This window comes from Staurois parvus, unplaced genomic scaffold, assembly GCF_062004578.1.
Source record: "Staurois parvus isolate SC_StPar_1 unplaced genomic scaffold, SC_StPar_1.0 ptg000019l, whole genome shotgun sequence".
NCBI classification, from domain to species: Eukaryota; Metazoa; Chordata; class Amphibia; order Anura; family Ranidae; genus Staurois; species Staurois parvus.
In genome coordinates, this window is record NW_028317815.1 from 4,503,249 (window position 1) to 4,529,748 (window position 26,500).

At 40.8% G+C, this 26,500-nt stretch overlaps 1 protein-coding gene across 1 annotated transcript in view; it reads right to left on the minus strand.

Moving 5' to 3' along the window:
- The window catches only part of MOV10L1 (Mov10 like RNA helicase 1), a 161,328-nt gene that overhangs the window by 54,670 nt on the left and 80,158 nt on the right, over positions 1-26,500 (minus strand). The window contains exons 7-9 of the mRNA XM_089686613.1: positions 23,695-24,225; positions 21,375-21,532; positions 19,361-19,503 (exon numbers count right to left, since the gene is read on the minus strand). Of these exons, the coding sequence (XP_089542739.1) occupies positions 19,361-19,503; positions 21,375-21,532; positions 23,695-24,225 (832 nt within the window). The remainder of the gene's footprint in view (positions 1-19,360; positions 19,504-21,374; positions 21,533-23,694; positions 24,226-26,500) is intronic.

Consider the following 26,500-nt stretch of genomic DNA (forward strand, 5'->3'; position numbering starts at 1 on the left):
TTGTTTATGCCAAATTCTGACCCTACTATCTGAATGTTGCGCAGTCTGCCCATTCTCCTCTGACCTCAACAAGGCCTTTTCATCCACACAACTGCCGCTCACTTGATATTTTCTCTTTTTTGGACCATTCTCTGTAAACCCTAAAAATGGTTGTACATGAAAACCCCAGTAGATCAGCAGTTTTTGAAATACTCAGACCAGCCCGTTTGGCACCAACAACCATGACATGGTCACAGTCACTTACATCCAATTTCTTCTCCATTCTGTTGCTCAGTCGTCATCACCACATCTAGATGCCATAATGCATTAAGTTGCTGCCATGTGAATGGCTGATTACCAAGCAATTGAACAGGTGTACCTAATAAAGGAGCCGGTGCGTATACGTTATACATTCACATCAGCCCTGCCCTCAAGGAGCTTACGATCTAAGGTCCCTAACTCACATTCAAACATACACATACTAGGGCCAATATAGGCCATTTAACCTACCAGCATGTCTTTGGGGTATTGGAGGAAACCGGAGTAGCCGGAGGAAACCCATGCAGGCACAGGGAGAACATGAAAACTCTAGGCAGGTAGTGCCATAGTTGGGATTCGAACCAACGACCCTAGTGCTGCCAGACGGAAGTGTTAACCACTTAGCCACTGTGCTGCCCATTTAAATCAAATCTAAAACTTCTTTCTTTAAACAAGCTTTCATGTAATTGTCCCTTTTTTCCTTTATTCTATCCTGTGTATTTCCTTTGTAAAGAGCTTTGAGAATCTACCTTTAAAAGTGCTATATAATATAAAGTTTAATATTATTATAGTAACAGCCCCTACTGCTCTCAGCAAGGGAAACCCTAATAATTCTAATAAAATGGGAAAAGAGTTCCGGGAAGACATCTGTCACATGACCATGAAACAGGTCCTTAGACAGCACTCGCCTATCTGTAGGGACACACCACAGGTTTCCCAAGGCAACATACTACATCCTGAATAAAAAAAAAAAAAAAAGACAAGCAGGGGTTTTTCCACTACCAAAATATCTCTAGTGATAACACAGATTCTAACAAAACCCCTTTTTTCAGTAAATGGGGAAGGGTTAGAATCTCAGTTCCTCTCTGTATGTCTTCCAGTCCCACCGGCCACTGCTATGGACATTTCTTTTACCATTGGTACAGGGGTAGGAAGTCATATACAGCAATAAAAAGTGACAAAAAAGGTATTTGGCTGGAGTCACAGGATTTATAGACGGAGTAAAAATTAGACAAATTAATCAGCACTACACATAGTTATAATAGGTCACAATCTAACAATTATAGTGCAAGGAATGGCCTTTTCTCTACTATACATTTTCTGAAAGATGTGTGTTCTAAAGCACATTTTCCACTGCTCTGGCTTTTGAGACATTTTGTTTAAAAACACAAACTTTGGACATATCCACAGGATAACCCAAAAATACACTGAGGTCAATCCCCAAATCTCCGGGGTTCTTCCTCTCTTTCACACTACAATTCGATTGCTGTTAAGGCATACAAAAAGTCAGTACTATGTCACTTGATCAACATTACCCGTCCATGTATTCCTTCACTGTGGAAATCACCCACACCCCTACAATCCAGCAATGGATTCACTGACTGGAAGACTTCAGGCTAATGGAAAGTCTGACCAGCTCTATAAGAGAGACACTCAGTCTAAATTTACAGCCACATGGTTTTGCTTGCTAGAGTTCAACTGTATGGATGAGCTCAAACAAATTTATGAATGAATAGATGTTTTGACAACAAATAATTTCCCTTTCTTGGTCAAAGCGCTCACAGTAACAATTTTAGCGATTTTTGTTGTTGGTCACCTCCACCAGGTTCACCATGTTTTCCCCTTTATTCTCCTCCCCCCTCCCTCCCCCTTTAGTTATGTCTATTCTTCTCTCTTTTTTTTTTATATCAATACACAAGTGTTTTTTGCTTTTCATTTCTACTTTAAACCGAATAGGTTGTTTTACAAGGTGAAGGTTTACATATACTTTAAATATATGTTCTCCAGACAGTGTCTTGAATAATGTTGATCCTTATGTTTTCTTTTGCTGGGTTCCTGTCGCACATTTCAGAGCAGTGTTATACATTCCAACAGCCGAGACATCATTGATTATCCCTGTGCTGTACCTGATGCTTCACATTGGGCCCATTCCAGTAGAGTTTGCTCTACTCAATTTACCCTGTTGTTTAATCTAATCTTCGTTTCTTGTTTTTTGTATATATCCATGATATAATAATTGTGACATTGATTCCTTGCTATGCACGCCTTCTTATCTTGTTCTTTTTACACAATACTTTATATGATAAAAAAAGAAAAACAAACATTCTAGAATAAAGTTCATATGTATAAATCAGCAGTTACCAGAAACATGTAAGCATAAGAAGAAATCTTAAAACAAGCAAATTGTTTTTCAAAATTAAGTGATGTTTCATATCACTACTGCATCATTCTGCTGAAAACAAAACAGATCCAATAAGTGTGATCAATGAAGAGCTTACCTGGATATAGAGATGGTCTTCCCTCAATGATGCCAGGCACTTTGAGCACTAGATAACCACCACGTTTCTGCAGGCAGACACCACTCAGGCTAAACTCCTTCAATTCTCGCTCATTGTGGATATCCTCAAGCCAAAGCAAATTTGACATCTTCCTTCGATAATTTGTTAAAGTAAGGACCTGAGGACCAGTGGTGGGATGTGGAGAATATTTTCAGATGTAACTGCTGAATATCGTTTAACATAAATAAAATCTAAAACTAACATTTTAAAAGAAATAATAAATATACAGTGGGTATAGAAAAGAATCACCCCCTTTAAAATAATCACATTTTGTTGCTTTGCAGCCTGAAATGAAGACAGTTTTGGTTTTATCCAACTGTATTTATTCAGTGCAACTTATAACATTCAATTGATAGATATAGCACGAACAAGTAAAAATAAAAAAAATAAATAAAAATAGAACACCAACAATTGAGTAACAATAAAAACAAATTCAAAAACCGAATCACAGAGTTGGAAAAAGGATCACCCTCCCTCCTAAAAAGCTCAATCAGGTGTAGCTAATCACCTCAATTGAACACAAAGCCATTTGACTTTCAGCTGTAGCCATTTTGATTAGCTCAGCACATCACAAGTTCTCCACAAATGTGGTTGTATGGGAAGGTTGCAAGTAAAAAAGCCACTCCTCAAAAAAGGCCACATGCAGTCATGACAAAGCTTTGCCAAAGCACACCTTGAAGATTCTTAGGCCACATGGAAAAAGGGGTTCTGGTCAGACGGGACTAAAATTGAATTATTTGGCCTCAATGCCAAAGGATATGTCTGGCAGAAATCTAATACAGTCATTATTAGGAGGGGGGTGATCCTTTTTCCAACTCGGTGATTCTGTTTTTGAATTTTATTTCCTGGCATGTTGGTTTTGTATCTTTCACTTGGATGTTATAAGTTGCACTTAGTAAATACAGCTCGATAAAACAAAAACTGCGTCTTCATTTCAGGCTGCAAAGCAACAAACTGATTATTTTAAAAGAGGAGGGGGGGATATAGATAGATACACATACATATACACACATACTATATTGCCAAATTCAAGCACCTAAGCATGTAGACTGCTTCTACAAATATATTTGTGAAAGAATGGGTCACTCTCAGGAGCACAGTGGATTCAAGCATGGTACCATGATAGGTTGCCACCTGTGTGATAAGTCCATCTATGAAATTTCCTTGCTACTAAATATTCCACGCTCAACTGTTAGTGGTATTATAACAAAGTGGAAGCAACTGGGAACAACAGCAACTCCACAGGCCACGTAAAATGACAGAGCAGGGTCAGCACATGCTGAAGCAACAGTACGCAGAAGTCGCCAACTGTATGCAGAGTCAATAGCTAAAGACCTCCAAACTTCGTGTGACCTTCAGATTAGCACAGCAATGCGTAGAGAGATTCATGGAATGGGTTTCCATGGGTGAGCAGCTGCAGCCAAGCCTTACATCACCAAGTGCAATGCAAAGCGTTGGATGCAGTGGTGTAAAACACGCTGCCACTGGACTCTAGAGTAGCGGGGATGTGTTCTCTGGAGTGATGAATCACGCTTCTGTCTGGCAATCAAATGGACATGTCTGGGTTTGGCAGTTGCCAGAAGAACGGTACTTGCCTGACTGCATTGTACCAAGTGGAGTTTGGTGGAGGGGGTATTATGGTGTGGGGCTGTTTTTCAGGGGTTAGGCTCGACCCCTTAGTTCCAGCGAACGAAACTCTGAAGACATCAGCATACCAAGACATTTTGGACAATTTCATGCTCCCAACTTTGTGGGAACAGCGAGGATGGGACCTACCTGTTCCAACATGATTGTGCACCAGTGCACAAAGCAAGGTCCATAAAGACATGGGTGAGTGAGTTTGGGGTGGAGGAACTTGACTGGCTTGCACAGAGCCTGACCTCAACCCGATAGAACACCTTTGGGATGAATTAGAGCGGAGACTGCAAGCCAGGCCTTCTTGCCCAACATCAGTGCCTGACCTCACAAATGCGCTTCTGAAAGAATGGTCAAAACATTCCCATAGACACACTCCTAAACCTAAACCCAGAAGAGTTGAAGCGGTTATAGCTGCAAAAGATGGGCCAACTCAATATTGAACTCTACGGACTAAGACTGGGATGCCATTAAAGTTCATTTGCATGTAAAGGCAGGTGTCCCAATACTTTTGGCAATATAGTGTATACACACACATATATACACACACATACATATCTAAAAAAAAATCACAGTAACACTTTTAATCAGAGTATAGCATCAAGTCAATTAAACTCCTGGGATATTGATCTGGTCAGTTGTTAATCAGTTTTAGCTGCTTTGGTGGTAATGAAATTAACAACAGGTGCACTAGATGGGCAACAATGAGATGACCCAAAACAGGAACAGTTTTAAAGGCCCTTGTACTGTACATTTTTTTCCCTACTCATCTTTTCTGACTGTTTTTTACTAGTTTTGCATTTAGCTAGGGTCAGTGTCACTACTGGTAGCATGAGGTGATACCTGGACTCTACAGAGGTTGCACAGGCAGTCCAACTCCTCTAGAATGGCACATCAATACGTGCCATTGCCAAAGCGGCAAAAGGAGGAGGCCTAAGACATCCCAAACAAGTTCAATTAAAACATTTATGCCTACACAAGAAAAATATATTGAGGGACAGGCACCAGAGAGAGAACAAGGAATTATTATTATACAGTATTTATAAAGTGCCAACAGTTCGCTCAGCGCTGTACAATACAGTGAGTGGAAGACAGGAGAGGGAAACCATTAATGGGGATTGCTCTAGATTGTCTTTGGGAGTATCTAAGATCAGCCAAAGTGTAGAAGCTGAAGACATAGAAAATGGGTCCATTATTGAGAACGCTGAACAGCAAGAGAGGTCCTCACAGATACCAACAAAATCTGACATAGCAGACATGTTTATGAGATTGGAACGATCCATAAAACAGGAAATAGCAATAATACATAATGACTTGTGGCAAGTTTTACCACGAGTAGAGGAGACCGAAGGGAAATTGGATAAACACATTCAAGTAATAAAATTAGAAAACCATGGAAGAAATGAGAAGGGAGCAAAGGAATCTGCTATATAAATTGGAAGACCAGGAGAACAGAGATAGAAGGTGTATTCTGAAGATACGGGGCTTGCCAGAGACTTCGCAAGGAGAAGATTTGTTGGAAACAATGGTGAAATGGTTTAATGCAATAACGGACAGATCAGCAACAGAGCACTTGAAGATCTTTAGAGTATACAGAATAGGAAGAGCCCAAGGAAGTGGAAATGGAAGAGACAATCCTAGTAATGCCATCACTATAGAGATAAAATGGAGCTATGGAAGAGGACAAAAGGGAGACCAGCAATAAAATATGGAGAAGCAAACCTACAGATTTTTGCTGACATCTCATCGGAAGGTTGGCTAAAAGGAGAACGTTGAAACCATTACTGAAACAGATGAGAAAATAGAATATACAATACAGCTGCAGACAGATTCCCAGCATGCTTAATAGGACGGAAGGGCGGTAGCTCTGCTAGACTGAGTTTTCCGGAAGACCTGAGAGACAAAATGGGGGGGGGGGGGGGGGGGACGGTAGAAGGATTTTTGGAAGTCTGTAGAGGATTTCCTTTTTTTTCTCTTCTCCGTTTCTTCCCTTCGTCCTCTAGGTAAAGCAAAAATTTCAGAAGAAAGGCCGGAAATAGGGAGTTGCATATACATTCCGGCATGCGGCCTAGGGAGGAGGAACGCGGTAGGGATAGGCGTGTGTGGTCAGAGCTCCACCCTAGCACGGAATCAATGGTGGGACTAGGACCACAAACGATTTAAAGGCAAGTTGTGTGCCTAGGGGGAGGGGAAGGGGAACCATTTAGGGGTTAGCTCAGTGTTCCTGTGGAAGGATGATGTACTCTCTTTGAGAAGAAATTAGATGGAAGGAAAAAAATATATATGGGAAATGGAGGAGATTAATTTAATGACCTATAATGTTAAGGGGCTGAATAGCCCAGGGAAAAGGCATAAGATCCTTAGAGAATTACAACGACGATCTATTACAATAGCGTTTCTGCAGGAGACTCACTTATTACAGGAAACAAATGTGAAGGTTTACTCTAGATCTCACCCAATCTGGTATTATGCAAATTAATTGACTAAGTGTGCCAAAGGTGTGGCTATTGGTACAGCTAAAAATGTTAGATTCAATCTGGAAGATAAGTTAGAGGATCCTGAGGGGCGTTTCCTGTTCTTGAGGGGGAGATTACAGGAAATAGAGTGTACATTGGCAAATATTTATTGCCCTACTAGAAATTCAGTGACCTATCTGAAGAGTACACTGAGAAAGCTGCTGGATTTTAAAAAGGGTAAATTAATTGTGGCAGATTTTAATTTCTGTATGGACCCCCAGATGAACACGACATCAAATGTGCAGAGAGAGAGGTAGATGCTTGAAATCTATGCAAAGAATGTTATATCAATGTCAACTCTACTCTCCGGCACATGCAACGTATTCTAGATTAGACTATATACTGATATGGAACACAGACTTCTTGAGGCGTTGGTAAAAATAAAAATAGAAGTCACAACAATATGGGACCATGCACCTGTTACAATTAAGTTATCATGTGGAACAGAGCAGAATAAGATAAATATGTGGAAATTAAATGAGATACTCCTTCAGGATCAGGAGCCGGAACGGAGAATAAAAAAAGAGATAAAACAATATTTTGAAAGAAATGAGACTGAAGGAGTGTTGAATTGCCGCGGTGTGGGAAGCACATAAAGCATATATCAGGGGAATTTTGATAACGATTGGGGTAACCAAAAAAAAAAAGGAACTGCAAAAGAAAAATAATAAGCTCTTAAGGGATCTATATGAATTAGAACAGCTACATAAAAAGAGAATAACAAAAGAGCCCGGGGCCAGATGGGTATACAGTGAGATATTATAAAAAAATGTAAAGAACAACTAGTCCCTAAGCGGATTTTATATATGAATGCATTAGGAGAAGGGATGGAAATGAGGGCGGAGTAATTGCAGATATATGTTACAATTATTATTCAGAAAGAGTTAAAAGACGGAACCCAATGTGCTAGTTATAGGCCTATCTCACTGCTAAATACGGATATTAAACTATATGCAAAAGTCCTGGCAAACAGGTTGAAAGACCTAATGCCGGAATGGATTCATTCTAGACCAAGTGGGATTTGTCCACGGGATTGAGGGAAGAGAACGGGTCGAGATCATTACTCCTTATACAAAAAAGCAAGAAGGAAAAATCCCCCGTACTGTTCTTAGTAGGTGGATGCAGAGAAAACTTTTGATAGGATGGACTGGGATTTTATGCTAGATACGTTGGAAGTTTTGGGAATTGGTCCCAAAATGAGATAATGGATAGGAAAGCTCTATAGTCGACCCTCAGCAGCAGTAAAGGTCAACGGTTTGTTATCAGAGTTTTTCAGGATCTATAATGGGACAAGACAGGTGTGTCCGCTCTCGCCTTTGTTTGTTTTGTCCTTGGAACCTCTTTTGGTAACGGTAAGGAATAGTATGGACGTGAGGGGGATACAGGTGGGAGAGATAGAACAAAGTAGCAACATATGCCGACAACATGCTATTCTATGTGGTTAACCCCAGGCTGACATTACCCAATTTAATTAAAATAATTAAAGATTATGGAGAGCTGTCAAATGTAAAAATTAACCCAGAAAAATCAGAGATTTTAAATGGTAAAATGTCCCGATAACTGAAAAGAAAGCTCTGCAAAGAGAATTTTCCTTTTCTTGGAGGGAAAGAGAACTTAAATATTTAGGAATAAAACTGACCTCATCCTTAAAGAATTTATACAAACTAAACTACATCCCAGTAATAAACGAGATCAAGGAGGAAGTTAGGAGATTATCGGTAGAACCTCTATCCTGGATAGGCTGAATAAAATTTTGTAAAAATTATAAAATCGCCCCAAAAATCTTATATAAATTTAATATGTTACCTATACAGCTTCCAGGAACCTAATTTAGGGTAATTAAAAAAATGATATTGAGGCATATCTGGGGGAATAAAAAAATGGAGATAAGTTACGAAGTTTTGTGTAGAGATAAGCAGAATGCAGTTTTAAGTGTGCCTGATTTTAAGAGATATTATCACGCAGTTTTATTAGCATGTATTTTCGATTGGACTGACAATGCATTAGGGAAAAGTAGGGTAAAGATAGAAAACACATTAAGAGGGACACAGTTGAATAAGGTGGCATGGTTGCCGTATCAATATCGTAACTTGGAAGAAAGCACAAGCACTTATACACGAAATATAATTAGGGTGTGGGATAGAATTTATAAACAAATGGGGTGGGAGTTTAATTCTCTGTTGATGCCATTGGCGGAGTCAGACTTTTTCCCAGCTGGGAAAGAAAATATTTCGGGGAAATGGCTAAGAAAGGGGAATGTACAGTAAAAGGATGTAATGAATGGAGAAGAAATATGCTCCTTTCAGGAGCTAAAAAATAAGGAATTGTTGTGGGTTAGATGAGTGGCGTTACTTTCAATTAAGACACTTTGCTGCAACACTCCCTAAGCCCTTAAAGACAATGGTGGATTTGAACCCATCTGAACAATTATTTAGTACAAGTAGGTCATGGAAACATGGTACAGCTCGAATATATGAAATCCTTACTGCAATAACAGAAGTTACCCCCGCTCCGAATATGGAAAAATGGGAAAGGGAACTTGGAATATCAATTGATGAGCAACAAAGAAAGAAAATATTTAGATTAGCACATGGGGTGGTAGATATGAAGGTGGTGGAAATGAACTGTAAATGTTTAGCTAGGTGATGTATTACACCGGGTGTGGCACATACAGTTGCAAGAAAAAGTATGTGGACCCCTTGGGATTACGTGGAGTTTTGCATGAATTGGGCATAAAATGGGCTCTAAACGTCATCTAAGTCACAACAATAGAAGAACACAGTCTGCTAAACATAATACTACACAAACAGATGTAGCCATGGTTTAATTGCACATAACATGTAAATATTCATAGTGCAGGGAGGAAAAAGTATGTGAGGCCCTAGCTTAATGACTTCTCCCAGAGCTAATTGGAGCCAGGAGTGAGCCAACCTTGACTCCAAATCAGTGTGATGATATTGGATGTGTTGCTGACAGCTGTCCTGCCCTTAAAAAACACACCTGTTTTGGGTTTACTGGTTTCAAGAAGCACTGTCTGATGTGAACCATGCCTCGCAGAAAAGAGCTCTCAGAAGACCTACAATCAAGAATTGTTGACTTGCATGAAGCTGGAAAGGGTTACAAAAGTATCTCCAAAAGCCTTGATGTGCATGTGTCCACGGTAAGACCGACTGTCTACAAATGGAGAAAGTTTAGAACTGTTGCTACTCTCCCTAGGCGTGGTCGTCCTGTAAAAATGACTGCAAGAGCACAGCGCAGAATGCTGCATGAGGTAAAGAACAATCCCAGAGTGTCAGCTAAAGACCTACAGAAATCTCTGGCACATGCTACCATTTTTGTTGACACATCTACAATAAGGAAACCATTAAACAAGAATGGAGTACATGGGAGGACACCACGGAGGAAGCCATTGCTGTCCAAAAAGAATATTGCAGCACGTTTGAAGTTTGCAAAAGAGCACCTGGATGTTCTACAGCACTACTGGCAAAATATACTGTGGACAGATGAAACCAAGATTGAGTTGTTTGGGAAGAACACACAACACTATGTGTGGAGAAAAAAAGGCACAGCACACCAACATCAAAACCTCATCCCCACTGTAAAACATGGCGGAGGGAGCATCATGGTTTGGGGCTGCTTTGCTGCCTCAGGGCCTGGACGGATTGTTGTCATTGATGGGAAAATGAATTCCAGAGTTTATCAAGACCATATACGACCATCTGTCCACCAACTGAAGCTCCGCAGAGGATGGGTGATGCAACAGGACAATGACCCAAAGCATACAAGTAATTCAACAAAACAATGGCTGCAACAGCACAGAATACACCTTCTGGAGTGGCCCAGTCAGAGTCCTGACCTCAACCCGATTGAAATGCTGTGGCATGACCTTAAGAGAGCGATTCACACAAGACATCCCAAGAATATTGCTACACTGAAACACTTTTGTGAAGAGGAGTGGTCCAAAATTACTCCAGATCGTTGTGCAGGTCTGATCTGCAACTACAGGAAACATTTGGTTGAGGTTATTGCTGCCAAAGGAGGGTCAACCAGTTATTAAGTCCAAAGGTTCACATACTTTTTCCTCCCTGCACTGTGAATGTTTACATGTTATGTGCAATTAAACCATGGCAACATCTAATGTTTGTGTAGTATTATGTTCAGCAGACTGTGTTCTTCTATTGTTGTGACCTAGATGACATTCAGAGCACATTTTATGCCCAATTCATGCAAAACTCCACGTAATCCCAAGGGGTTCACATACTTTTTCTTGCAACTGTATATTCCTCTGAGAGGGGAGGAAAGCATGTTGTGCATTTACTAATCTGATTAAAGCAAGATCTGCAGGGGGTATGGGATTGCCTATCATTTCTGATTATCATTCAGCTACAATTCTAGCACAATTGCGGTATTGGTTTCTGAATTCGCCCACTTCTATTTGGAGGGAGCTTGAACAAACACAAATTTCAGGTGGGAACCTGTATGCATATCTACCAGCTTACCCTTACCTTAGATATAATCCAAAGAACCCATCGCCACCAATATTAGCGACGCTGAGAGCATAGAAATCACTATCTCTCTCAGGAAAGCACTCCCGTCTCCAAGTATACACTTGTCCATACCAATCTCTATATATCCAATTTTACTAAAGGATCTAGATCTAGGACAATGGGAAAAGCATGGTATACTGCAGGTATAAGATTAAATGGCAGATTCCTCTTTGAAGTCTTTTCCTCTTTACAGAAAGAATTACATTTACCGGACTCAGAAAGCTATTCATATCTCAAAATAGCGTCCTTCACCCGGAAAAATATCCCCATTAAATATGAGTTTTCATGGATAGTTGGGTGGTGTTTTACATCCAAAACTATTGGTAAAAAGGTGGGCTTTCGACGCGTTACAACTACCTTAACGATAAAATGCTATTTGTAAAGACACCTTCTTTCGTGGTGTATACTGACTCCATTTTGAACTTTCAGATTCAAAATTAACCAAAAATTTCCAGAGGATTTTAGCCTTAAGAATATGTGGGAATAGAACCCACCGCCTTCTTTCCCTCTTTCCCTTTAGGGATGAGGCTTATCACCCTCTGCTTTAGCATTTCCCAAAGCATTTCCAATACTTTTATGTTGTCCCTTGGGAGGGGTGTTACAAGCCATCTTTCTGGGGGTCTGCCATTGAACTCCATCCTGTACCCCGAAGCAATGGGATCCAGAATAAAAGGTGTTGTTTGTGATGAACTGCCACTGTGAAAGGAAGGACCCCAGTCTTCCCCCCCACCTGGCAGTCTGAGTCACTGTGACATGGGACTGGGTGGGACTGAACAGAAAACCTTTCTTCCTGCCTTCCTTTCCAAGACTTCTTTTGTTCTTGTTTCCCACCATCTTTGTTCTGAGGGTGCCAGAAGGGACGTAAATCCTTCCTGGGCTTAGGGATTAGGGGGAAGCTTTTCTGTCAGCTGACCTTTCCAGGATAAGCTCCAATTCCTTTCCCCAGCTTCAACCAGATTGCCCTCTTGGCCTCATTGATCTTGCTGTAAACTTCACTGATTCGGTGGAGGCATCCGCGATATAAATCACAGCTTTACTAAGGGTGGATAGAGCACAGAGAGTTCCTCTTTAGGTGTGCCAGAAGAGAACATGGTTGCTTTAACCATAGATCTAAGGTTCTAGCCACGTAAGTAGGCGCCAGCGCTGGCTTGACATTTACTGAGCGGGTTTCCCAGGTCCATCTTAAATAACCTTCAGATTTCCTGTCCATTGGATCCTTGAGTGAGCTGGCATCCTCAAAAAGGATAGATCTGATCTCTTTGAGACTTTGGATAATGAAGCATCTAATTTGGGACATTTATCCCAAAGACCAGTGCCATCCTCAAAAGGGAATCTTCTCTTTTTTGAAGGGGGGGGGGGGAGAAGACCTCCTTTTCATGTCTTCTGAAAACTGGCAGCAGGTTTGGGAGTTGATTTTGAGTCCATCATCAACCCAAAAAGGTCCAACTAGCTCACCTTTAATAATACCAGCCCGTACCAGTATCCCACCTCCACCTTGCTGGCATCTGAGTCAAAGTGGAGCTCTGTGCCCATTATGGATCCAGCCACGGGCCCATCTGGTCCGTCAAGGATCACTCTCTTCTCATCAGTCCATAAAACCTTTGAAAAATCTGTCTTCAGATATTTCTTGGCCCAGTCTTGATGTTTCAACTTGTGTGTTTTGTGCAGTGATGGTCAGGTTTCAGCCTTCCTTACCTTGGTCATGTCTCTGATCATGTCGCTGACCCCCGCTCTGTCATTTTACGTAGCCTAACACTTTGTTGCGGTTGTTCCCAGTTGCTTCCACTTTGTTATAACACCACTTACAGTTGACCGTGGAATATTTAGTGAGCGCCTGAGAGTGACACATTCCTTCACAAATGTTTGTAGAAGCAGTGTGCATGCCAAGGTGCTTGATTTTACACACCTTGGCCATGAAAGTGATTGGAACATCTGAATCCAATGATTTGAAGGGGTGTTCCAATACGTATAAACTTTATCCCAAAAGGAACAAAACCAGTGCTAACTGTTTATAATGTGTTAGCTGCAGTTTAGCTACAATTTGGTGTATCTAAATTTGCTAGTGCATTCAACACTACCCTCCCCTCAGAGTGACAATTCTGCTGACCAATGGTATTTCTCTGTTGCTACTTCCATCTAGAGTGTAGGCACTCTGTAGGCAGGAAGTGTGTTACTGGCCACATCTCCTGGTGAAAAATGGCCAAAAAAGGGAAACTAATGTAGCCATCTAATGATTCGGAAGCTGTGATTTATTACATTTTTGATTTAAGGTTCAATACTGCTTTAAACCCCCCCCCCCATTAGTGGTCTTGGCAGTGAAAGTCAATCACCCATCTCCTGCACTGGTGGTTATTTTGCTGACTGTTAACCCACCTTCTCCCCACACTGGTGGTCAAGGCAGTGAAAGGTAAGACCCCCCCATACTACTGATCCCTTACCAGATTACATGCTCCTGTGCTGCTCTTTTGTACTGTGGGCAGATATGGCTCAACCTCACAGTACAGTGTTTAGTTCAGTGCGGTTGCTGAAAACCAAAGAAAGCTTCAGCGCCCAGCACTCCGCTGCCATTCTGCTGAGAAAAAGATTGTGGGAAATACACAGAGGGCCTGGCGGGCCATGTGTTGGGTACCAAGCACTGTATTAACAAATTGAACAGCATTGGACCCAAGGCGGAACCCTAAGGTACACCACTCACAACTTTAGACCATTTAGAGAATTCATCATTTATCGCTACCTCTCTAGACCTGTTCGTGTAACCAGTTTCTTATCGATTTACATACAATTAAATCAACTCCAAGGGACATTTGAGGTACAGTATCAAATGATTTAGCAAAATCTAGATAAACTACATTTACTGGATTTCCACCATTAAATTTCTCAATTACTTCCTCAGAACAATAAAAGGCTGTTCTGACAAGAATGATCTATAGTACATTCATGTCTGTTTTCACTTACAATACCTTTACCGTTGACAAACTTCTGAATAGGATCCCCTCCTGCATTTCTTGTAGTTTTCCTTGTAAACCTAGAATGCCAGGGGTGTTCCTCGTATGTTTTAAAGACCTGTTTTTCTAATTGATTTGATTTTTTACACTGACATTTAGCTACAAAGGGCTTAATTTTTTGTTGTTTTTACATTTGTCACCCAATAAAATACATTAATAACGCACAGAGGGTTGTGCAGTAAAAGAACAATTTATTAAAGTTAGCGTTTTTGAAATTTAGAGTTGTCATTCCAACATGCCTCACAATTCTATTGTATTCTGGCAGTGGGGGTGGTGCAGGGAGCTTTTCCAGCGGGAAGGATACGATTACTGCTAGTGGCTACAGCCACGGGCAGTAATCACAAGCTAAAAATACAACAGGCTGGTTGTATTCAAGTCAATGAATGAATAACTTGGGTACATGCAGCCTGTCCATAGATGGATTGAATCTCAGCCGGTCCTTGCTGAACTGGCCATGATTCACTCCATCTATGGCCGGTTTTATGGCACATGTGATTACACCATGATCCCAAGTTATTTCTGATTTGCACATCTGTAAAGAGCTTGGAAATTTTTAAATTAAATAGATCCAACACAGCAATTTTCCTTGTTGGGGCTTCCACCATGTGTTCTATGATAATATCTTGCAAGAAGTTTAAGAAATGATAAGCCTTTGTTGAGTATGCAGTTCCATTTGCCCAATCAATATTAGGGTAATGAAAAACGCCCATAACATCATTGCCCTTCTTTTCAGCCATTTTGGTCTGTGAAAGAAGCAAAGACGTTTTTCTTATGCCTATAACATACTCCCACAAGCAACTTGCTATTTCCTGCAGTCTTATGGAACTCCATCCATAATGACTCTCCACCATCACAGTTCTTGTTCATGATATTTTCTCTCATTAACTTTCAGATCACTGATCTGATGCATACCCTCTATCGCTTCTGCCAATTATGTCCTTCCAAAATAGGGGTGTACCCCTCGATTTTAGTAGTCTAGTCATGTAAGCTGTCAAACCAGGTTTCCGGTATTCCCACAAAGTAAAAGTGCTTGTCAAACAACGCTTTTAAATCAATTCCATGACTCTACACGATAGCAGTTGCCATTGTAATCTCTTATAAACATATTTTTTCATTAAAAATCTATTGAAAGGAAAAGTGCTCCTCAATCATCAGAAGTACCGATTCATCCATTTTTTTTGCCAGGCTTCTTGCATTCATGAGCATACAGTAAATTTAAATTTTATATTAGCATTTAATATTTTAATTATGTTAATTTTCGAGCTATAGGTTGATTGTACTTTTCTTTTTGTATTGGAATTAGGTGCTGCAATTTCTCTGCCATCTAGTTTGAGCTCTCCTGACCCTCTATATCCTTTTCCCCTGCTCTTCATGGCACATCCTTTTCTGATCCCTATGGCCATTACCATACAACATGTACTATGGTGGAGGGGAATAAAAGTGTTTTGTGATATAAAACAAAGCGCTTGACACACAGACCTACGTGGAAGATTGATCTTACTATAGCACTGACCTAGTGTATTCAGCCATTCTACTCCTAAGCTCAGCACTACTTCTGATAAAAGAGTAGACTACTTTTGATGAAGGAGTCAGAGCTGCTGACAGTCAGAGAACCTGACAGTAAATTTGTCCAAGACTAAGAAGTTCCTGCTGATGAACTGGTAGTATGGGAAGACAAACACATAAAAAAAATTAAATAGCTACACAAGACACCAGGGAAAAGGAGAAACAATAGCCATATTTAAAGCCTAGTACATATCAGAAAATCGTACGAAAAATACTGCTTTTGAAGCGACTGTAGAATGATCTAATCAATAGAACAAAGCTTTCATCCAATACCAGATTGTACGATTTCTGTTTAATAAGTAGAGTTTTCAATAATTAAACCATTACCGTTTCTACCACGGATCTGTTTGGTGCTATTGAGACGATCCTAGAAGCCCTGAACTGTGGTGATCCATTTTTGACAGGTTTTTTGCCTTCATATGTAAAGACACGGGGTCTTTCTCCCTTGCACTCCATCTGATCCCATTTTGAGAACCTTCACACAGGACATGCATCTATCTGTTTTTAAGCTGCACTGTGGACCATACTGCTCTCCTCACAATGAAGGCTCTTTAGGAGCTGAAACGTGTTGGGAGTTTCAAGTTGCCATCTGAAGATTCTTGTCAGATGGAACTCAACCAATGCAGTTAATAATTGCTGCATAGGGTTTTATATGGGTCTATGTGTGATAACATCCTTCTTTTAAAACTTTGTTAATAAAACTACAGAACTTATTATATTCTTGTGTTGTGGATTGGTACCTAGAAACGTGGGTTGGCGTGCGTGGTGACGTCACTGGTTAACCACATCCTAACACGTTTCGTCATACAACTTTGTCCGAGGGACGAAGTATGACGAAACGCGTCAGAGCGTGGTTAACCAGTGATGTAACCACGCACGCCAACCCAAGTGTCCGGATCACGTGATCGCAACAATGCCATCTTGGTTTCAGGCAGGCTGGTGAGACGCTGCTGATAGAGCTGGATGCTCTTATGTGTTAAAGATTTTAACAAATGCTTGAATTTTTCTGACTCAATGCGAGTGCGGTTTTATGGGGGGGTGTATTTAAATACATTTTTATATACGTTATTGCACTATGGCAAGTATTTTTTCTACCTACATGTCTATATGGAGTTGTTTGGATGTCTCTAAGCTGGAGCTAAGCTGTGGAGTGTTGGATAAACAAAGATATGGTGGTTATTCACCAGCTTTTGGGGAGTGTGCAATTTGATGGGGTGTTAAAGCACTGGAGTTTGCACTGGTGATGGAAGACTTCATAGCGTCATTTAATGAGGATCATATGCAATATTGATGTGTGGACTTTACTGAATGGACTCTATGAGGACACTTTATCTTTATATAATTTGTTAAATAATGCACATATTTGGTGGTGGGTTTATTTATTTATGTTTAAGGGTAGCGCTATTATTTGTGGTTAATTTTTATATTCATTATACTTAATTTTATCACATTTTGGATTAGCCTTTTTTTAGTTTCAATGAGCATTCTGTACGTTTTGTTTCCTTAATCCAAGCTTTAATACAATTGGTGAAGAGGACAGAGGATTATTAATCGTGTGTGTGTGTGTGTGTGTGTGTGTGTGTGAATGCTGTACAACCTCCTATGATTAAGGGGTCCAACAGCGGAGGTGAGCATACACCCATTAGCAAAAGGAGACAATTATAGGTCAATTGCACAAGAAAGGGGCACCACCCTTAGAGAAAGGCCTTGTCAGGCATGCTAACCATGCATTATATGTTCCACTCTCTCATGGGATTGGTCACTACCTTCTGCTGCCTGGGCCTGAGGCTGATCTACAGGCTTGCAGTGTCACAGAGGAAGTCGATCACTGGATATACATAAGGATGACTGCTAACTCCAAGATGGCCACCGATGCCAATCACAGGAGCAGGGCGGGAGCACAAGAGGGACTTGGCAACACCCCTGGCCACCCGCATACGTCCTCCACAGCAATTCCTTGCAGGAAAGAGGATCGCCCTGGAGATGACAGGAGGGAATAGCAGTTGTCCGAAATCAAGATGGTAGATGCCAAAGCCCACCCCAGGAGGTCAAAGACACAGCCTAGATTAGTGGTCAGGCTGATCATGTGGTGTACCTGGGCAGTGGTGTCCTTAGGGGGGTGCGGGCTGCACCAGGTGACACCATCACAGGGGGTGCAGAAGCAGGATGCCAGCAGAGCTTCTGGGCTCTGTGAAGATCCTGGACAGTTATTAGAGTGATCCCGGATTCCCGGCAGAGACAGCTGGCCCCCGTGTAGTGGTAAAAATAGTATCCCGTACCCGTGAAGATATGTATCCCCTGAAGCAACTGTGCATGTGCCGGTTTCAGGCCGAAGAAGCTGATCACCAATCTCCGACTTTAGCACAGAGCTGCTACAGTTAACCCCTTACAGGCTGCAAGCCGCTGAAGCTGATCCCGCGGATCACTATAGGGGTTGCAAGATCAGTTAACCCCGTATAGGTTCAACTTGCAGCCTGTAAGGGGTTAACTGTAGCAGCTCTGTGCTAAAGTCGGAGATTGACTTCTTTGGCCTGAAACCGGCACATACGTAGTTGCTTCAGGGGATACATATCTTCACGGGTCGGGATACTCATTTTACCGCTACACCGGCACTGCTCCTTCCTCTCTGGAGGGGTGACACCACGTGTTACTGCACCGGGTGACACCAACCCTATGGAGACCTCTGCACCTGGGCCAGGGAAAGAAAAAAACAGCGACAAAATGGGAAGCAGCTCAAAACATCCCCAGTAGACAACAAAAGCACTGACTCGAAGAATGCAGAATGGAATCCCACACCTTCCACAGCCCCCACATCCACTGGGGAATGAGAGATGGAGAAGTACGTGGATACAGACATACCATGACTCACTGTAGCCCCGCCGGCAAATCCAGGGGTCCACACCTCCATCCCTGGCTCTGCATCCAAGGATGAAGTTAGGTGGTGGGGGTACTTACCGATCCAGTAGGGCATGCGTGTAAGGTCCCCATGACAGATCTTCCTTTGCAACAAAGTGGTGACTGTCGGCCATGGTAACACTGACATGGACTTCGGCACCTGGTCATGTGTTTCCCTGAGAGACGTTTAACTCTCTGGCCGCCCTAGACCAGGACTAGGCTTGTTGCAGCCAACTTAGCTCAGAGCTTAAGGTATGCGCGTGCTCATTTGCCAAACTGGAGTGATCACTGGATCTGTATTATACAGACCGTTCCCCAGCCTGGCTGTTGACAAAAGATCTCTGCAGGAAAAAATCCTAGGGAAAAGCAACAGTTAAAGAAAAAAAAAAGGCTATAGAGCCACAGGTCCCAGCAGGGAACTAGATCCTCACACCTAGGACACTAGGCAGAAATAACTGGCTTGCCTATAGAAAAGTAGTAGTTTATACCAGCTAGGACTACCCATAGGCACTGCTGTGTTTTTTTTCCTGCCTAGGGTCCTACACCAGTAGGTGGTGCTATAACCCTATGATCAAGCATAGAAGAGCTCTGTCTGTCAATAAATGTAAGAGAAATATTACTTTCTGAATGGTTTTCTTTTTCTGGCACTTCAGTACTGTGGAGGGTCCAACAACAGCTGCATCCCATGAAGCTGTAATGTCATCCCGCCTGCGACCATAGCCACAGAAAGAGAGGAGAAGAATGAAAGAGGCTTTACAGTCAGCTGAACATAGAGGGAAAGATAAAAAAAATAAAGTATACAGAAAATGATTTAAAAACAAAATGTAGACAGGAGGACTGGAGCCAATGTGATGTATCATTTAAACAGGTAAATTATTGGGTACGGTTTTCTTCCACTTAAAAGTTGTTCTCACTTTGTTAGTCCCACATTAAAATTCATGGAACCACACACGACAGACATGTATAGCCTTCTTAGCGTTTTTTTGCATCATATGCATTAAAGCAACAACAATAATTTGGACAGACCATATAAAAGACTTACTTCACCTAGACTAGGTTCTATTGTCAATACATCCATATTATGTTCAACGCATTTCTGCAGCCTCTCTGGGACTGTATAAAATGGAATAAAACTGGGAAGATGTCTTCTTGATATCCTATTAAAATATGATATGCCCCAAATTAATCCAAAACACTTACTGCATATAGTGAGGACAATGTCAGAACTTTATACATTTGTGAAAGGGTATCATGATGCAGCACAGGAAAAAACAAATGGGAAGTTAACAACAAAAAAATTGTCCAACGTTTTTACAGCTCATTGAAACCTGTTTCAGATACACTATATTGCCAAAAAGCATTGAGACGCCTGCCTTTCCACGCACATGAACTTTAATGGCATCCCAGTCTCAGTCTTTAGGGTACAATATTGAGTTGGCCCACCCTTTGCAGCTATATCCGCTTCAACTCTTCTGGGAAGGCTGTCCACAAAGTTTAGGAGTGTCTTTATGGGAATGTTTGACCATTCTTCCAGAAGTGCATTCGAGATGGTCTGGCACTGATGTCAGACGAGAAGGCCTGGCTCGCAGTCTCTGCTCTAATTTATCCCAAAGGTGTTCTATCGGGTTGAGGTCAGGACTCTGTGCAGGCAAGTCACGTTCCTCCACCCCCAAACGTGCTCATCCATGTCTTTATGGACCTTGCTTTGTGCACTGGTGCACAGTCATGTTGGAACAGGAAGGGCCATCCCCAAACTGTTCCCACAAAGTTGGGAGCATGAAATTTTCCAAAATGTCTGACGCATTAAGAGTTCCCTTCACTGAAACTAAGTGGCCAAGCTCAACCCCTAAAAAACAGCCCCACACCATAATCCCCCTCCACCAAACTTTACACTTGGCATAATGCAGTCAGGCAAGTACCGTTCTCCTGGCAACCGCCAAACCCAGTAACATCCATCGGATTGCCAGAAAGAGAAGCATGATTTGTCACTCCAGAGAACAGGTCTCCACTGCTCTAGATCCAGTGGCAATGTACTTTACACCACTGCATCTGACACTTTGCATTGAACTTGGTGATGTAAGGCTTGGATGCAGCTGCTCGGCCATGGAAACCCATTCCATGAAGCACTCTACGCATTGTTGTTGTGCTAATCTGAATTACACATATGCTGACCCTGCTCTGTCAATTTACAGTTGCTGCCGTTCCCAGTTGCTTCCACTTTGTTATAATACCACTAACAGTGAACTGTGGAATATTTAGTAGCAAGGAAAGTTCACAGATGTACTTATTGCACAGGTGGCAACCTATCACGGTATCACGCTTGAATTCACTGAGCTCCTGAGAACAACCCATTCTTTCACAAATGCTTGTAGAAGCAGTCTGCATGCCTAGGTGCTTGATTTTATACACCTTTGGTCATGGAGGCAATTGGAACACCTGAATCCAATGATTTGGAGGGGTGTCCCAATACTTTTAGCAATATAGTGTATAAAGAGGAGAATGTGCTTGACAGGTGGTTTGCAAAATTGAGTTAATATATGCTGCATTTTACTTTAATTACTCTGCTTTTAATTTTAAAATCATATCCAAGCACATGCCTTTTTTGTGGTGCAGAAAGAATGATGCTGCTTTTACAGTCTGGTTCCTGCATGGTTTTGTTGTTTCTAGAAGAATATTCTTTAGAAGGCAGCAATAGGAATTCCTCTTCACTTTCAATTGTAGCTTCAACATAGCGACCTATCACAAAGTCTTGGAAACAAAATAAAAGAAGCTCTTTGCATCGGCCTGGATTTCTGAGGAATAAAACAGAATTCATTATTTCTAAAACCTCTTTAGTTTTATTTTTTTATGCATACACTAATGAGGTATATTAATGTATATCAGCACACATTACATACATAAATCCTACAATTAGAAATGCTACATAAATTAAAACAATGTCACAAATATAAAACGTTTTCAATTAAACAAAACAACCAAATAGCACAAAAAACAAATTACTGAAGCAAGAACACCTTTGATGCTTACAGCTTTTGTTAAAGGCGAAGTTCACTTTTTTTTTTTTCATAAAATCAGGCTCCCCTATGCACCAATTTACCATTAACATACCTCAGTTGCAAAAATATTCAAGCTTTCTTTGATGTGGAGAGCAAGGCCTTACCTTAGCCCTTGGTAAATTTCTTAGAATTCCTGGAATTGACAGAGGAGAGAGGAGCCAAGTGGAAAGCAGAAGCAAATTACAAGCTGATCTCATTAGCACACACATCCTGCACTGACCTCATTAGCACACACGCTTCACCCACCCCAGTGTCCCTTCAGACGGGCTCAGGCCACATGCAGCTCACGGGACATCCCTGCCTATGCCTATGTGTGTCACTAGAAAAACAAGCCAAAAAACATTTGCTCCCTCTGCTCTCTGTGTGAATGAGGCCTGAAAGTGAAATTGGTGTGTTTACACAGAATAAAGAGGCTCCATGCACATTTGTGTGTTTCCGAACGCATGGCAATGTGCACAGAAAATGCATGCTTTGCGTTTCAGAAACACGCTGCAAATGTGCATTGTGTTTGTGTTGTCATTACATGTTAAAGGCACCCCAAGTGTGACAAACACACCAAAAACTTCAGCAACACACCATGCTCAGCTCCAAAAAAAGTTCTGGAGCGATTGTTTTATGTAAAAGTAGCCCGTGCAAATGAATAGGCTGCCCTATGCGTGACGAGTAAAAAACGTTCCAAAACACCCAAAACAAACGCATGCGTGAATGTGAGTTTTCACTACATGGAGATGTGAACAAGGCCTGAAAACTGAGCGTCTTCATCCACTCCCTCCTATGTACTTGTATAAAGATGGTCATACAGTATGCAATCTGATTGTACAATCTCTGTACAATTTCATTTAGATTTACCATAACTAAGGAATAGACAGACTCTTGTACTACATAGCTGATGAGAGGAAGGTAGTATTGTAATGAGGGAGGTGTGGTCTAGTGTGGTGAACACACCCTATTACACCCTCTTCAGTGATGCAACAAGGAAGTGCAGGCTTCTGGGAAATGTCCTACAGGAAGTGAATGCCGAGAGACCATCTACAGTAACTTATGCAAATCTGAAACCCATTCAAAATCGCACAGAGACTGAAAAAAAAAAAAATCAAAACGTCCTGTGGATGATGTAAATGAGAGAAAAACACATTGGGATGGCTGCTCCAGAAATGGCATTGGAAAACGCTTAGATTAGCCCAAAAGGTGAACTTATCCTTTAACTTAAATCTAAACTATGTTGGATGTAACTGCCGTGCAGGTAGTCCATACTGACTAGAAGATGGTCATTTCGGGCAGTGCTTGCCAACTTACTAGATATGGTGGGTCTCAATCAAGCCCCCTGATATTACCAATTAACTGAACATTTTATCCCATCCTTTCAGAACAGCATTAAAAAAAAAATAAAAAATTGGGGCGCCATACTAGTAGCCATGTTTGCCCAAGCGCCTGCATGATCTGTACACACCTACTTGGGTTCCAACTTTCATTCTAGAACAAGATCCCTCACTCTACTCTATGGTTATTGCTCTGCAAGCCCTGATGAAAGGGGAGAGTTCACCCTCCAAATGCAATGTTTTTTTCTGTAGAACGAAATTCTTTATGGACTGTTTGAACTAGCACTTCCTATCTTTTAAATTTTTTAGTGAACGATTCTGAGGGTCCAGTAGGACACCTTAGTGTTATGTAAATAGCCTCCAGGACTGCACACTCCATAGAACATTACAACAAATCGCCACAAGGTTCAGCACTCCTATTCTGCAATAAATACGTTTTTCCCAAAAAAATGTGAGTGTTTAAAGGATTTTCTATTATGTAGATCAAAATTTGCAACTGCACCCAAAGGCTCAACAGAAGTATATAGTGTTGGATAAAACTATCGTCACAAATATATTCCACTAAAAATTAATGTGTACCTTGCTTCACACACAATGGTGATAGACTTCTTCTCTCCAGGAAGAATCTCTAATGGATCATTACAGGCAGACTGATGAGTTTCTACATTGTTCATATCCAAGTCACTGCTTCTAAAATGTCCATTGTATGCTCCGAGCCAGTTATTGGGCTCTGCATGAACATCTGGAGTGCCACTAAACAAATAATTTACAGGACGAGAATATACTGCTGTTAAAGGGTATGCAGGACCACGCAAGTATTTAGAACACAAACCAGGAGTTAAATAGGGCACACCAGAGAAATTAACATTAGATTGACTAGAAGATGTTGAATTAACAGACTGAGAGATATTCTCCTTATTCTCAAGACTAGGATAGTTGGTTGCAGCTTTTGTTTTTTGTCCCAATGTTGCTGAAGGATTTGATGACTGCAATGAAGCATCATTTAAACAGTCTGTGTTAGAGGCACACATTTCAAACTTGAACTTGTTTTCTTTTTCCAATCCTGCAGTTTTGCAAGCAACTAATGCATGACAATTGCTTCCTTTATTTCTGTAAAAAAAAAATATATATATATTAAAAAAAAAGACAAAAGACATTCCTCTCCAACAATCTGTATATATTTCACAGGAAAACACACATGTAATCACATCTTTCTCTGAAAAGTCAATTGTCTCAAACTATCTTCTATGAATGGTTTAAAGCCAAACTCCAGGGAATAATAAAAAATCTCCCTTGCAGTGGGGCTGTCCTGACACTGCAAGAGTAAAATTGCTTCTTTAGGCCTAGGGGACAGGAAAAGCAATCTATGCTCCCCTATAATCCAGTTGTAAACTGTTCCTCAGGGTCCAACGCAAGGCTGGATGACTTCAGAGGAATTGCCACTGCTGGAGAAGCTGTGGACTGGTCCTGCAGTGCAGTGAAGCCTGTGTTCTTGTTCCCCCTAAAAATAAATAAGCATTTAACCTTTGCAACTGCTGGCCTGAATTTTTGTAACCTAGTACAAAAAGAAAACAAATTGCTGGGTGCAATGAATTTAACCATAAACGCAGCACCTAAGGACAAGTGCAAGCTTTAACCACTTCCACAGGAGCAATGTAAATTTTTCACACGTTAAAATTTGCATTTCTTTCAGATTACTTTAAACCCTAAAACAATTCTATATTTTTGGAAACAGACCCTGGAGAATAAAACAGTTGCAGTTGAAATTTTTTTATGTTGTACAATATTTGCACAGCTGTTTATCAAAACACGTATTCTGGAAAAAATATACTAAAAAGAATCTTGGTGCAAAACAAACATTACACCCAATCCTTGGATAAAATATAAAAGAGATAGTCAACTAAACAAATATGTCAAGCCTTAAAATTGAGCACCTACGTGAAGTTGCAGAAAACTGTGGAAGCAAGAAATTCTCTATATAGACAAAGCTTTAAAAGGACTCTCAGTTTAAAGCGGACCATGAATTATGGGTCTAGAATAATTGCACTATTATGTGCACGCCAATACCGCATATTTGACACGATTTATGTAAAAATACACATAAGTGCACTATAATGGCATTTGCAATGTGGTATTATAGGGGTGCTTATCAAATTTTCTTTTATAGTTTTAAACCCTTTATTTTTTTATTCAATTGGTCACTACAGGCAAAACCTAAAAAAATAATTTTGCTTTTAGTTATACTTTAAGTGTCCAAAAACCTGATCAATTAGCCCTCCACCCATGGTGGAGGGAAATCTGCTTGCTGCAACAATACTAATTCTGTGAGTGATTTGGAGGCTTTGTAGCTAAAATTAGATTGGGTTTGGATAGATCTAGAAAAGAACAAAACCCAACCTATTTTGCAAATTAGGTTTATTGTGAATCCAAAGTCAACCCAACATATTTGGTAAAAAAAATGCATTAGGGGTATATGAGACAGGTTGAACAAAACAAGGTAGATGTACTTTTGGACTGATTATTTTCCATTGTTTCAACAGTAACATATATCTTCTTTTTTTTAATCAAATAAAAACTGGCTCAAAATAGACGGCCGACGATTACAGTGATACCACAAATGTGTATAGTAGTTTGTACCTGAAGTAGGGCCCAGAAACAATGCACATTTTGCTTTTTTTTTTTATCTTACCTAAAACAAACGGACATTGATACTAATTTAAAAAAAAAATAACCTAGATCAAACCTTAATTTAGTTATTTTTTATTACTATTTTATATATTTATTTTGCACAATTTTTTTTTTTACATCTTTCTCTGATGCTACGAGACAGACACAATGCATCTCTTCTCACCACAGTCAAATCTCTGCGAACACGAGTGATAGGCCTGCCAATTTTCCACAGCAGAGAGGGATGGAAGTTCTGCCCGCCACAAGATAAGGTCTGCTTCTTCTTGAGCAGCAAGACTTTTTCTCCCTCCTTGATGTATGCCACAGCCGTGGCATTGTCCGATTGCACCCTGGCAGAGGGATCCTGAAGGCAGAGACCACTGTAGGAAAGCTAGTTGAATCCCTCAATGTTCAAGGACATTGAATGACAACTTCCAACTCTGATGACCACTTTTCTTGAAACAAGAGGTTTTCCAGAACATATCCCTAGTACAAAAGGCTGGCATCCGACATCAAGACCTTCCAATTCAATTGGGGCATGTCCTACACAGTCACAATATTAAGCTAACGTTCTCTGGAATGCAACTGTACATACTGCATTATAATAAAGTTTGGTGTATAATTTAGTTAATATGTAAAGTTTAAAAAAAGACAATGTATTCTTGAATATTTATATGCAATGATAGATATAAATAGCCAGCTATTGTATATGGTTAGG